Here is a 12,311-nt window from a genome sequence, read left to right as displayed (position 1 = left end):
TACCTGGATGGAGCTGCAGATTAATTTGACTATCAATCTAACTAACAGGCAGTGGGCGAGAGAGCGCGGACACCTGTGCATGCTGAGACACTCACACACACACAGTCATGTTCGCAAGCAGAGATCTAAACGCAAACAGTTGCATTCAGTATAAGAACGCATGTAGTAGCAACATGCTGTAAAATCGCACTAATCAGGGTTAAAGCTGTGCTAGAGATAAACATTTGTCCATCTTCAATTTCTTCTTAACCAAATTAAAACAACTTGTCTGCTTTTACCACTGAAATCTGCGCAGGAGAAATGCCTTCATGCATTTCTAATAGATTTAGTATTAGGACTAGAGGTGGAAACATTTATTCAACACAAGTCATTATAGAATGATTACAACTGGCTCCAGGTTCTTTTAAGTCTGGCTAGACTGACATTGAAAGTGAAGCTGCGCTCAACTTTGTTGACTCGCTCGCTCATAAATGAGAGCTTTTTAGTGTTGCTGTGTTCTTGTAGTTGCTCTGCGTGTGCCGGGCTTAATGGGTGAAGCATTTATGGGTGTGTTTTCTATTCTGAAACGGGCAGGTTTATGCATGTTGATAAGAAGTCATATTATTTTGTGTGTAAAGTCCCATCACAGCTGGCGTATGGGAGGTGAAAAAAGGGCATCTGGAGTCACTTGGTCAAAGTGATTCTACTGAGATACAGTTTTGGCCCGTGTGATGCTTGTGTGTATCTGCGTGCAGTGCTGTTTTATTTATTTACTGCAGATAGAGGCTAATTTAAATGAGTCAAGGACTGCATGGTGGCAGAAAAGATGATAATTTTAGTACTTAATAATCATAAGCTCAGTAAAGGTTCATGAAAGCCCTAATATCATTCCCAGGACTTCCATTAATTGAATGAAGTCTGACACACACTGAACTGTAATGTTAATTAAATGGTGCATAATTGTTGAGCTAGACAGAAGATGCTCTTTGTATCCTCCTGGCAGTCCCAACACTAAGTAACAACCTCCACTACTGTCACATGCCAGGCGTTGCTAAAGGTTTTAACAGGAACAAAGAGACCGACAGTTTACAGAAGCCAGAGTAGTTTTAAATGTCTCTGTGACTCTACAGCACATGTTGCCTTCACCTGGTGTCATGATTGTAATGTCATTAAATGAGTTAAATGAGTGGGTACCTACTTTTTTGATATAAAGAACAATGAAATGAGCAGCTCAAGTTGTTTGAGTCTTCTCACTGGTGTTTCATGTTTACAGTGGTGCATCCCTGCAGGCATTTTACTGGTGGATCACAGTTGAATCAACATCTTGGGTCATGGGTGAACGACTGCTGGATTCTGTTTTTCATTGTTTCTGATTTTCAACGTTTGGATGGGACAACATGAATTCATCGTCTCGTTGTCAACGTAACATTAAAATGTGAGTTCCAACTTCGTATTGTGAACCTTTTTACAAGCATTAGGATTAAATGTTGTTTCAATGTTACATGAACACCACAAAAACAACTGACATTTTTTTAAACAACATTTTAACACTGATGGATGGTTGTGTGTCTGCTGGGATGTGTTGGAGACTCAAGCAGTCTTTGCCAAAGTGTAATGCAGATGTCTACAATCTGAGATGTTGATGGCAAAAGCACAAAAAAAAATTATATTATCACTAAAAATTCCATTTATATGGTTGATATACAGTACTGTAGGACCTGTGCCAACATTTAGGGGAAAATAAGGAGTGTTGTTTAGGCAGCTGGTTGGACTGGTGTCTTTTCTCACATAACCATAATATCACTGTCATTATCATTGTCAGCACTGCAAAGTAACATATACCGTAATGTCTGCACAGAAGCAATAAAACATACAATTATACAATACTGCTTCTAGGTCTAAGAAACAATTTCAGATCTCATGTCTATACAGCACGCTCATGCAACCAAAATCATCATTGGAACACCTACAAATCCAACTGGTCTATTGTACTGTATGTACTGTACTAAATAGGTCCAATATGTCCACACAGGATTTGGTTTTCAGGCATCCTCCTCTGCCCTGCTTTCAGCTCAGGCTTAGTCCTTTCCCCATATCTATACAAAGGCAGATCACATTTCACAGCACCTTAAAAGCCCTTGAACATCAAAGTGCCAAACCCAAGGTCTCCTTTTTTTCAAATCACTGGCCAGGGCATCAGGCACTGGCTCAAGCTGGCCTTCACTGGCACATGTTGGTCCATACTGGCAAGAGAGGGGCACCGACTAAATTACTGCCAGCTCATAGAGGACTGCCAAAGGAACTTCAAATGACCGCTCACTCCCCTTCTTTGCTCCCACTTCGCTCTCCGCCTCTTTATTTTACTCTCCTGCTGCCAGTGTCAGTTACTCTTTCTTTCTATCTTTATTTCTCCTTCTCGTCTTCTCCTAAATAAAGGTTTTCTTCCTTTATCTCCTGCCCGGAGTCAGTTAATCTGATGAAAAGAAAGGTTAAACATTTGGCTGGCATTAGAAAACGCCCCAGTGACAACGAGGTGTGTGTTCCATGTGTGCGAGTGTCCACAGAGAATAGATTTATCATATAATGCGGAGAGAGACATGTGGTTCAGCTTACTAGAAATACCACAAGGGAACAGCAGAGAGAGAATGAGGAGAGACACAGTATGTGTACGCATCTAGAGCGAAAACACGAATGTGAATCCATCCATTAATTTGCCAAAACACATTCTTCAATAGGAAAATCAGATTTGCAGCCTACTCTGCTGCCTAGCCAAAGTGTGTAGGCGGTGGTGTGTAGGTTTAACGTCCACAGTGCTCAAGAGAAGTTAGGTCATTTGGGCTGAAAGACAAAAAAATATCTCTCTTTCTGTCTCATTTATACTTATTTAGGATTAATTACCTTAATCTATTACTGTGTTTTTATATCAGAAAACATGACCACACTTTATTGTTAGGCTGAACCCCGAGAGGCAGATACTCTGAGTTCACCTGTTCGAATAACTGGCTGCTCAGTTTAGAACACGAATCATTTGAACACACATCAAAGCGCACTTCTCCAATGGAAACGCACAGCTGTGTTTCCTCACCAAAAGCAAGCGCTCTAACATCCAACCGGGCAGTCAAACATCCACCTCGTCGCCAACCTGCCTGCTGACCTGCCAACGGCTCCACCGGCCAACTGTCCTGCAAATATGTCACCAAATGAATCAGCCGCACACCCCCGCGCTCGGCCGCCCCGCCAATTCACAGGCTCACCTTTTTAAAGGCCAGGCCGGCTTCCCAGCCTGCTAGTCAGTCATTTTCCCCATACAGAGTACATGTTACATTTTCATCTAGCGCGATGTGTTGAAGTGAAGAACGGGCAAAGCCAGAGGCATGAAATCTCTCATCTCACGCTTCCTTGTTCACTACCTAACACTCATTATTTTGTTCTCTCGGAGTCCTCCTATCACTTTGTCCTCTCTCTCTTATTCCTCATCCTCACCCGCGAATGTGTGTGTGTGTGTGTGTGTGTGAGTGAGTGAGTGAGTGAGAGAGTGTGCGTGCACGTGTGTGTGTGTGTGTGTGTGTGTGTGTGTGTGTGTGCGTGAGAGAGAGAGAGAGAGCGAGAAAGAGAGAGAGAGAGAGAGAGAGAGTGTGTGTGTGTGTGTGTGTGTGTGTGTGTGTGTGTGTGTGTGTGTGTGTGTGTGTGTGTGTGAGAGAGAGAGAGAAGAGAAGAGAGAGAGAGAGAGTGCGTGTGTGTGTGTGTGTGTGCGTGTGTGTGAGAGAGAGAGAGTGTGTGTGAGCGCACGAGCGTGTCTCCATTTCAGTTTTTTATTCCTATTTTGAGGTGAGGTGATACAAGATGGAGGCCTGGTGTCTTTCCCACAGCGTTGCAGACCTCTTGCTGGTGTATCAATTTCTTTCTAAGTGATATGTGGGAGTGTGTGTACAGGTGTCCTAATCAGATGGTTGTATAGAGAGTCTTGGGGAGTCGCAGCAGGCCCTCTCCCTCTACTAAGACCTGTACTTGGAGAGAAAATTGATTTCTTATTTCCATTTCACCTTCACTCATTCATGGATGTGTCCTTTCTCTTTCCTCAGTCTTTCTGTCCTTTTCTCCATCAGATTCCTGTTTGTCATTCCATGTATTTATGTTTTTTGCTCACCAATTTAGCAACTTTATCCTTGACCCCTAGTCTTTTTCATTTGTCTGCATGCACATCTCTTTTTCTGCATCTCAGCCAACATTGTTTTCCAGTTACTGTCTCCTGAGAGGCAATGCCACACGTTTGGTGCTTGTTCACCTTTGGCTTTGTCACAGTGCCTTCAGGTGGTTCAGGCTGTATTACAGCAGGTAAATAAATAATGACTGAAAAATGCTACTACTGCCACTAATAATAATAATGATAATAAGCCACTTCTATCTTAAGTCACATTTGTTTACAACTACAGTAAACTGCAATTACGTTTTTCCACAGTCTGTTCACGATGTTGTGAGGCAACTTTTTAACAATAGAAAGCAGTTTGACAGATGCGGATGGGCAAGATGGAGAGTGTATAATTTGTAGGGCATTATTAATGTTTGTTAACACTTGCTAACTATTGTCAGCTAGTTGAAGTAGTTATTCCAACAAACACCTGACTGGGTTCTGGCTTGTTTCTCCAGCTGGAGGAAGCAACTCAATGGTTGCATGGCACCAGACCTGACTCGTAAACAAAACGGTGACATGGGCAATGATTAAACATGACAAGACAGTTTTGTCTGGCAAAAGGAACCTATGAACTAAATAAAACACGCTGATGCTTTTAGACAGCAGCACCAATAGTTACAGCCATCAGAGAGGTAGCATCTTATTCGTCTTTCTTGAGCTAAAGGGTTCTGTACTCACTGTTTTTTAGTGTGTCACCTTATCGCATGCCAACATTGATCAGCTGGACACTTTAGGCAGAGTAACACCAATTAACATCATAAAGCAAGGTTCTTAAGACAAACTGTATCTATTTCACCGCAGACAAGCATGAAGTGCATTGTACTGATGGACAGGGGTGAGGCAAGGCACAGAAGGGAATGGAGACCAATATGCAGTAGACATGTTTCTCATTTACACACAGTAAGCATGAGCACACAGCACGTGGGCAGAAAACAAGTAGTGACAGTGCCACAATAGCTTACACACAGCACCTTCAACAACCTCGTCATTTATTCAGCACGGCTCACAGAGGAGGCTATTCTGCAGGCATGAAGAGCAAGACAACACAAGGAAATGACACAGGAAATCAAAAGTGAATACAAATATGCAATTATACAGCAATGGCACAGTTTAAGTGGCCAGAACTGAGACACATTTAATAGTCAGATACATGTGTGTACAACACAGCAGCTGAAAGCAGCTTCAACATCTTTGGTTCTGGATGGAGCTTCTACCAGCAGCCTGCTCCCTAAAAAGTGTGTCTGATCCCAGTCAGCAGTATTAAGCACTGGAAGATCTACTATACTGTGGGTACCTGTAGCCAAAAGTGTTCAACTCTGGTTCCTGGTGAAAAGCTTTTGTCCTGAATGAGCAGAATGGTCAAGATGCTGTTATGCAACGTACGCTCAGATCTCAATCTATTCATATAATTATACCAACACATTTTGTAATAACCTTACATAATCTTTTTATATGGAATTGAGAAATGTTAACCTGCATGTGGCCATTAATTAAGCACAGTTAGGGTTATGACCTGCTGTGGAATGCAGAATGCGCTTTTTGTAGAACAGCAGACCAAACGGTGAACCATGGGGTCTCCACATGTCACGGTGATAACCAGGGTTCTGGTAACCAATGGAACCACCGAGCCCCTGCCTCAGAGATACAATAATACCAGCATGATAATCATACCTCCATTTACTGCCCACCATATCAAAGACTTCATACACATGTGTTAGGACCAAAGCTGCTTCAGTGCCGGCTCAGTGAATGTGGACACATCTACAAGCAGCGTCTCTGTAACGCGATTGTTGTTTTAGAGCCAAATTGAAATTTGATCAAAAGTCAAGAAAAAATCTTTTAAATAACAATTGAAAAAAGTCCACGCTGTTTTCCAAACGACAACTGTCAAATGATTTCAGAGAAAAACAACAAAAACAAAAACTGAAAATGTGTGATTTAAAACTGACACAAACTCACACCCAAACTGTGTTGGGAGGTGAATTAGCTTCTCAAGAGCGTCACAGATAACGTGATGGTTTTTGATAATTATATCTTTAGCTAATCCTAACCACCATAAAACGCTAATTAAAGCTATAATCACAAAAAAGTAAAGAAAAAACATACTGTACAGACAGCTTATACAGTACTGTATGTGTTGCCTGGGTACATTTGATTGATACAGTATATTTTATGCTATATTGCTATATTTTCATAATGTTTATGTAATCCACTTAAAATTACATTCATTGCAACAATGAATGAGCAAAATAATGAATGAATAAATGCCCTAGAGCAGCTGCTGCATTCCCCACACGAAAGCTTCAAACACACAACAAAGGCAACATGATCACAGAGTTTGACAAACTGCTGCAGTATTCAATGAAAAGCCATAAAAACACCGGAACAATGTGAGCTGTCTTAGCTCAAAGCAAAGTTTTCTCTCTAAATCTGTCCACAACAATATTAAAAAAATTCTGCACCCTGACAAGATGCAAATAGCTAATTATACCCTCACGGATGACAGAGAGGTTTCCTTCCTGCAGCAATGAATATTTGACGTGAATTACTTTGTGACACGGGCAGTTAGTGGCATGGTTTTTTTCTTTTTTATCTCTGTATTAGCTTTGAGCCCTTCTGGTTTGTTTTCTCACAATGATGTTTCTCGGAACCTGATCCACAGCGAAGGAGTGACATAATGAAGCAGACCCCAGTGTTCTTGGGCACTCTGAGGTTGTTCCACCGTCCAGTGCATCTTTCGTGTCTGATCATTCCTGTAAATCAATTGTGTATCAAGCTGTGTTGTCAGTTTTAAGGGTCAATCTTTTATGGTGATGTGCAACATGGCAGTGGGCACAAACAAAAGAGAATTTGTGTTGATTCAAGATAAACAGCCACTGACGAAGGCCTCTAAACATTTAGATATTGTATATATTCACCTTGTCCATTGCAGCCCATTCTACAAAAGTCCAACAGTCATAATAAGATCCAGTAGGTAGCTTTAAACAGAAAGTGTGTGTGTGTGTGTGTGTGTGTGTGTGTGTGTGTGTGTGTGTGTGTGTGTGTGTGTGTGTGTGTGTGTGTGTGTGTGTGTGTGTGTGTGTGTGTGTGTGTGTGTGTTAATAAGAGGCCCTGAGACAATGACAGACACCAAGCCCTAATTAGGTTGTCATGCTGAGAGAGCGAAGGAAAGGGAGAAAGAGAGAGGGGGAAGGAGGGAGAGAGAGAGCTTATTAAGGAGGATAGGTGTCAGGCTCTGGCAGGAAAAGGAGGTGGGAGGAGAGCAGAAGAGGGGGAGGATAAGGGGGAGGATGATGAAGGGGGCTAAAGATGGAGAGAATCAGGTGCAGACAAGGAGGAGAGGATGAGAGGAGGGAGGAAGAGGACGGCACAGTGGCAGGGTGCATGGAGACAAACAGGAGGTGGAGGAGAAAGGGGCGCAGAGGAGGGAGGCGGCGAGATTTAGGAAGAGCAGTTAGGTCTAGTAGCAAAAGTGAGGAGGAGGGAGAAGGTGATGGGCGAAAGATGCAAGAGAGCAAAAAAAAACAGGAGACGGTGACAGCGAAGAAGGTGTCCGATGCAGAGGAGGACGACGAACAGGATCAAGTAGCAACGCGAGATGGTGATTTGTGGCACAACACGGAGGAGAGCTTCTCCCCTGCTGATGCAGGGCTTGGCTCAACAATAATTACAGTTTGGTACAATGTAAATGATAATTATGGAAATACACTGCTCACAGTAATTGCTAAGATCTGGGATTGGTTGTTAAGGTACGTAGCACATAAAACATGAGCAAATCTGCAGCGCAGGCTTCTGGAATGTTACTAAAACCCTTCAATGGCACAGGAAATCTGCGTAATGCAAGTTTAAAGGTCATCTATCTTCATGAACCTTTCTGCCCGCATTCACTCATGGAAAACATTAAGCTGCAACGACCACCGTTAATACAGTACCTTCCGTCTCCATAACTCTTCGCCATATGGTGTGCCGCAGGCAACAACCTCTTGCTACGTCTGCGTCTGAGATTTGTTCAGAGCATTCGAGCGTAGCGTAGCCGCTCTCATCTGTCCTGCTCAACGTGATTCTTCTGAGCTAAGGTGCTAAAGGGCTGAAGAGACTATTTTTGTTACCTCTTCCGATGAAATGACGTTCATACTGGGATTCATTCTTAATTCAGTAAATATAGTGTATCGTATCCCTTGGTCAAACGTGACTATTGATATGCACAGATAGTAGATCTAGTTGCTTCTCTGTTTCTTTTTTTTAAAATGAATGTTATCGATTATCCCGATACATGTTATGTCGTTTGAGATAAATAAGTCTGTACCATTTCATTTTCTGTCTGACATGATCCCAACATGCTCTGACATTATAAAAATGTGTCCCACAAAAATATTAAGAGGCCAAAGAAGACGTTGTTTTTGAATTGCTGCCTCTAACCACATCTAGTATCTCATTGGTTCAGGACCAACAATAACATTTATTATTAAAATGTTTCATTGTAAAGGTGGATTCATTACTGAAGAAATGTTTTGATTTTAACATGATGGTTCGACTTCTTTAAGATTGATAGATTCAATTATAAACTCAGTTATTTTTCAGTTGTTTCAGCACGCACGCACGTACACAATTTATTTATTAAGAAAAGTAAACAACGCTGTAAACCATGGTTCAAGATACAATCAAGTAGTGCACACAATTTCTTACCAACTCACACACAAGCACATTCCTGATGGAGCTCATAAAACCTCAGGCTAAATTCTGCTATGGTGCCAACAGTCATATTGTAAATATTCAATTTACTAAATTGGCAGCAATCCATATAACTGGCAGGGGGCGCACACGCACGCACGCACGCACGCACGCAGAAAGAACAGAAAGCACCCTGATTTACGATCACAAAGCCTGTTCAAATGATAATATTTCCTCTCTGCTTAAACCATGTAGATTTATCTAAATAATCTTAATATGAATATCTTCAACGATGAAGTAAGTAATTCTTATTTCAGAAATACCATCCGTCTGTGTATTGGAATATTGATTTCTGAGGGCATGGGGCATTTTCTTCTCTAAACAAATACCGGGCAGTTTTGACTGTAACTCTTGTTCCAACAAAAGCAGCGCTGCTCTTTACTGAAAAGGCCACGTAAAGTAACAACAGTAAAGAAACAAGGCTGTGATTCAGGCTTTAATTCCCATGTTGTTCCCATATGAAGGAATTGACAACTCAAAGGAAAATGCAGCGGGACAGATTTGGGCCAAAACCTATTTGGTTTGCATGTCGGTAAAAATTTCATTGTGCTTATTTAGTCTCATGAAGCAGCCCAAGTATATGGCTGGAAGTGCAACTTCAACAAGTCTGTTTTGCTCAGTGTACTTTAACCTATTTCTCGTCTGGGGAAAGAAGCAGTATTTATGTTGTATTCACAAGGTGTTATCAACAATGCACCCAGCTGAACCAGAAATAACCTTAAATAATGCTGCCTTGGAAAATCTAGGTTGTAGCCTGAATTCATTTTTTCTTATACACCATTACATTGGAGGTGATTCATGGCAGCACCAGATCTTTGGTCCAAATAGCTCAGAAATGCTGTTTACCTTAGTACACAGGTATAGAATCCATTGTCTTCAATCTCAGCAGACCTGAACCAGATGGAGTCATCTTCTTTACTCAACCTGTGGCCTGAGAAGATGATGGGTTCCTATAGGAAACAACACCACAGCTATTATACACAGTAAATGAAAAGATACATGTACACAGGCTGTCACAAGTGACGATCCTGTCTAAACCATGGTTTTATGTTCATCAGAGGGATATTTAGTGACTTGTAAGATGTACTGCACTGTGAATAGTGTGTGTATACTGTATACTTTATACAGTATGTGCTCATACTGAACTTACTTCTGCATCTCCTTTATTCTTGTACCAGATGAGGCGCAACTTGGCATTGGTGGCCATGGTGTAGTTAGTTCGGATGTAGCTATAGAACAAGGCACATTTCACCCGGACAGGTTCACCGGCCAGAACATGGTACTCCTTTAGGTCCACCGACCAGTCAATGCACCCATCCACTATGAAGAGCAGAGAAAGAAACACAAGAAAGTAGGTAAACACTACAGCTCTGGTTTTATTAAACAACACTGGAGAAAAAAACAATGATAGGATGAGAAACAACGTAAGAAACTCAAATTTCTTGAGAAGCAAAGCATGAAGCATCTTAAAAAGTACTTACAAGACTATTAAGACTTTATATGAGATAAAAAAACTGCTCTTATAGAGTAGCAGATAAAGGCCTGATGGTGAGAAATGGTTATAGAAACAGGCTTTGGCAACATACTGTAGAAAACATATTATCCATATAAATATAAAAAAAAAATTTCAAGAATTTTTTTATCTAGTTTCTTTGACAATATTGGTGTTTTCCTTCAAGGCAATGAAACACTGAACATGGAATTGTGTGTGTTTGTTTCGAACCCCGCCTCTCAAATGACAGCTAGGATAGACTCTAGCATCCCTGCCACCCTAAAGCGGTCCAAAATGAATGAGTGAGGTTGAAACTGAGAAAGAGTAAAAACAGCACTAAGAGTTTCAGAAGTAATGAAAAAGAGGAGCTGGAGACCAAATGAAAAGGTGATAAAAGAGGAGGGAGGAAGTAGACGGCTGAGGCTTCTGGGTGACACCAGGTCAGCTGGAATACGCAGACAACAAGCCGTGGATGGAAGACAAGTAGGAGCTGGGGAGACATAGAGGTCAGGACGGCAAATGACAAGAAGCGTTCCCAAATGGACCTCCCTCCCTCCCTCCTCATTCTCACCCTCCCTCTTTGTTGACCTTTTTCTTTCCTCTTTGTCTTCATCCACATCTCTGTTTCCTCATGGTCTGAAGCTCAGACAGATGTGCTGTTTTCACTGCAACCCTCAGGCATTCGCCACGAGGCCTTTCTTCTGAATTACAGTCTGTTCCCTCCAGCAATAAAATCTCTGGATCTGTCACCGCCCCTAAAATACCTCTGCAGACTCATAATCTTATTTTTGACATCACGTTTGTTTATTATGCAATTCCAGCAATAACCAGTGGGTGTATTACGGGTGTCAGGATGTTGACTCATGGCATCCGGACGCCATACTTCTTGAGTCGACCCAAGAAGTATGTCCAGATGCCACGACTCTACTTCCAAAAAACATCACCTGGACGACATTAAGGGTGTAAACAAAGAGTTCAAAGCCTGAAAACACATTATGCTCAGTCAAATGAAACATCAATGTTATTCTTTTCTTCTGTTTCAAACATTCTGTTACACAAACCATTTCAGTTTCATAACTTCAACCCAAACACATGGCGAGAACCACCAGAGGGGTCAGGATAATGGAGATGAGACATCCGTGGTACAAAATGTGCAACAATGCAAACAACTACAGCTGTTCCTAGACCTAGAAGTTAGATTTTAACGAATTTATTTTAAATGATCATAGAGTGAACAAGCGACCACCTTAAAGTTCACTGCCGCTGTCTTTTGCCAGTAAGATCTTTACTGCATAGTAAAGCCTGACAGATGTGTCTTTATTGCCTCATTACTGAAGTATTCAGTACTGTGCAGAAGCCCCTTTGGCAGAAATTGCTGCGTCAATCATTCTAGGTTAAGCGTCTACAAGCTTTTAAACCTGCTCCTGGGCAGTTTGCGCCATTCTTTTACACAAATCATCCAACCTTTCAACAGACTAGAAGGGAGGTGCCTGAATTTTCATTTGTTTTCAGTTCTCTCCCCACAGATGTTCTACAGGGTTTAATTCTGTGCTTTGGTTCATTCAATCAAGGATCCTCAAACCAGTCCTGCATCATCATGGCTCTATACATTGATTGTTAATATACTGGCAAACAACCCATCGCCTCAGTCGCAAGTATCATGTGCATGTCTACAACAGAAATATTTCAAGAGCCTCCTGTAATTGCTTGCATTCATCCCTGACACTGTCATCACCATGATTTATCACAGGTGTGGTAACAGCGGAAAAAAAAAAGGAATGCTATTTGGCTATGACGTCTACTTTAAGAGGCCTGATTAAGGCAATGCTGATGTAACAGTATAAATGGTGGGGCCTTACTCAGGTATCTGCTTTCTAAACCATGTCCAATCAATGCCGTTTTAGTAAGTACTGTAAG

At 41.6% G+C, this 12,311-nt stretch overlaps 1 protein-coding gene across 7 annotated transcripts in view; it reads right to left on the bottom strand.

The window, feature by feature from the left end:
- il1rapl2 (interleukin 1 receptor accessory protein-like 2) overlaps window positions 1-12,311 on the bottom strand; it is a 260,188-nt gene that overhangs the window by 96,600 nt on the left and 151,277 nt on the right. For all 7 annotated transcript variants that reach the window (XM_041072694.2, XM_029165858.3, XM_041072692.2 and 4 more), the window contains 2 exons: window positions 10,053-10,222; window positions 9,749-9,852 (listed from right to left, as the gene is read on the bottom strand). In XM_041072694.2, coding sequence (XP_040928628.1) covers window positions 9,749-9,852; window positions 10,053-10,222 — 274 coding nt within the window. The remainder of the gene's footprint in view (window positions 1-9,748; window positions 9,853-10,052; window positions 10,223-12,311) is intronic.

Source organism: Betta splendens, chromosome 10, assembly GCF_900634795.4.
Source record: "Betta splendens chromosome 10, fBetSpl5.4, whole genome shotgun sequence".
Lineage (NCBI taxonomy): Eukaryota > Metazoa > Chordata > Actinopteri > Anabantiformes > Osphronemidae > Betta > Betta splendens.
The sequence above is the reverse complement of the archived record's forward strand: the minus strand, read 5'-3'. Positions and strand labels throughout refer to the sequence as shown.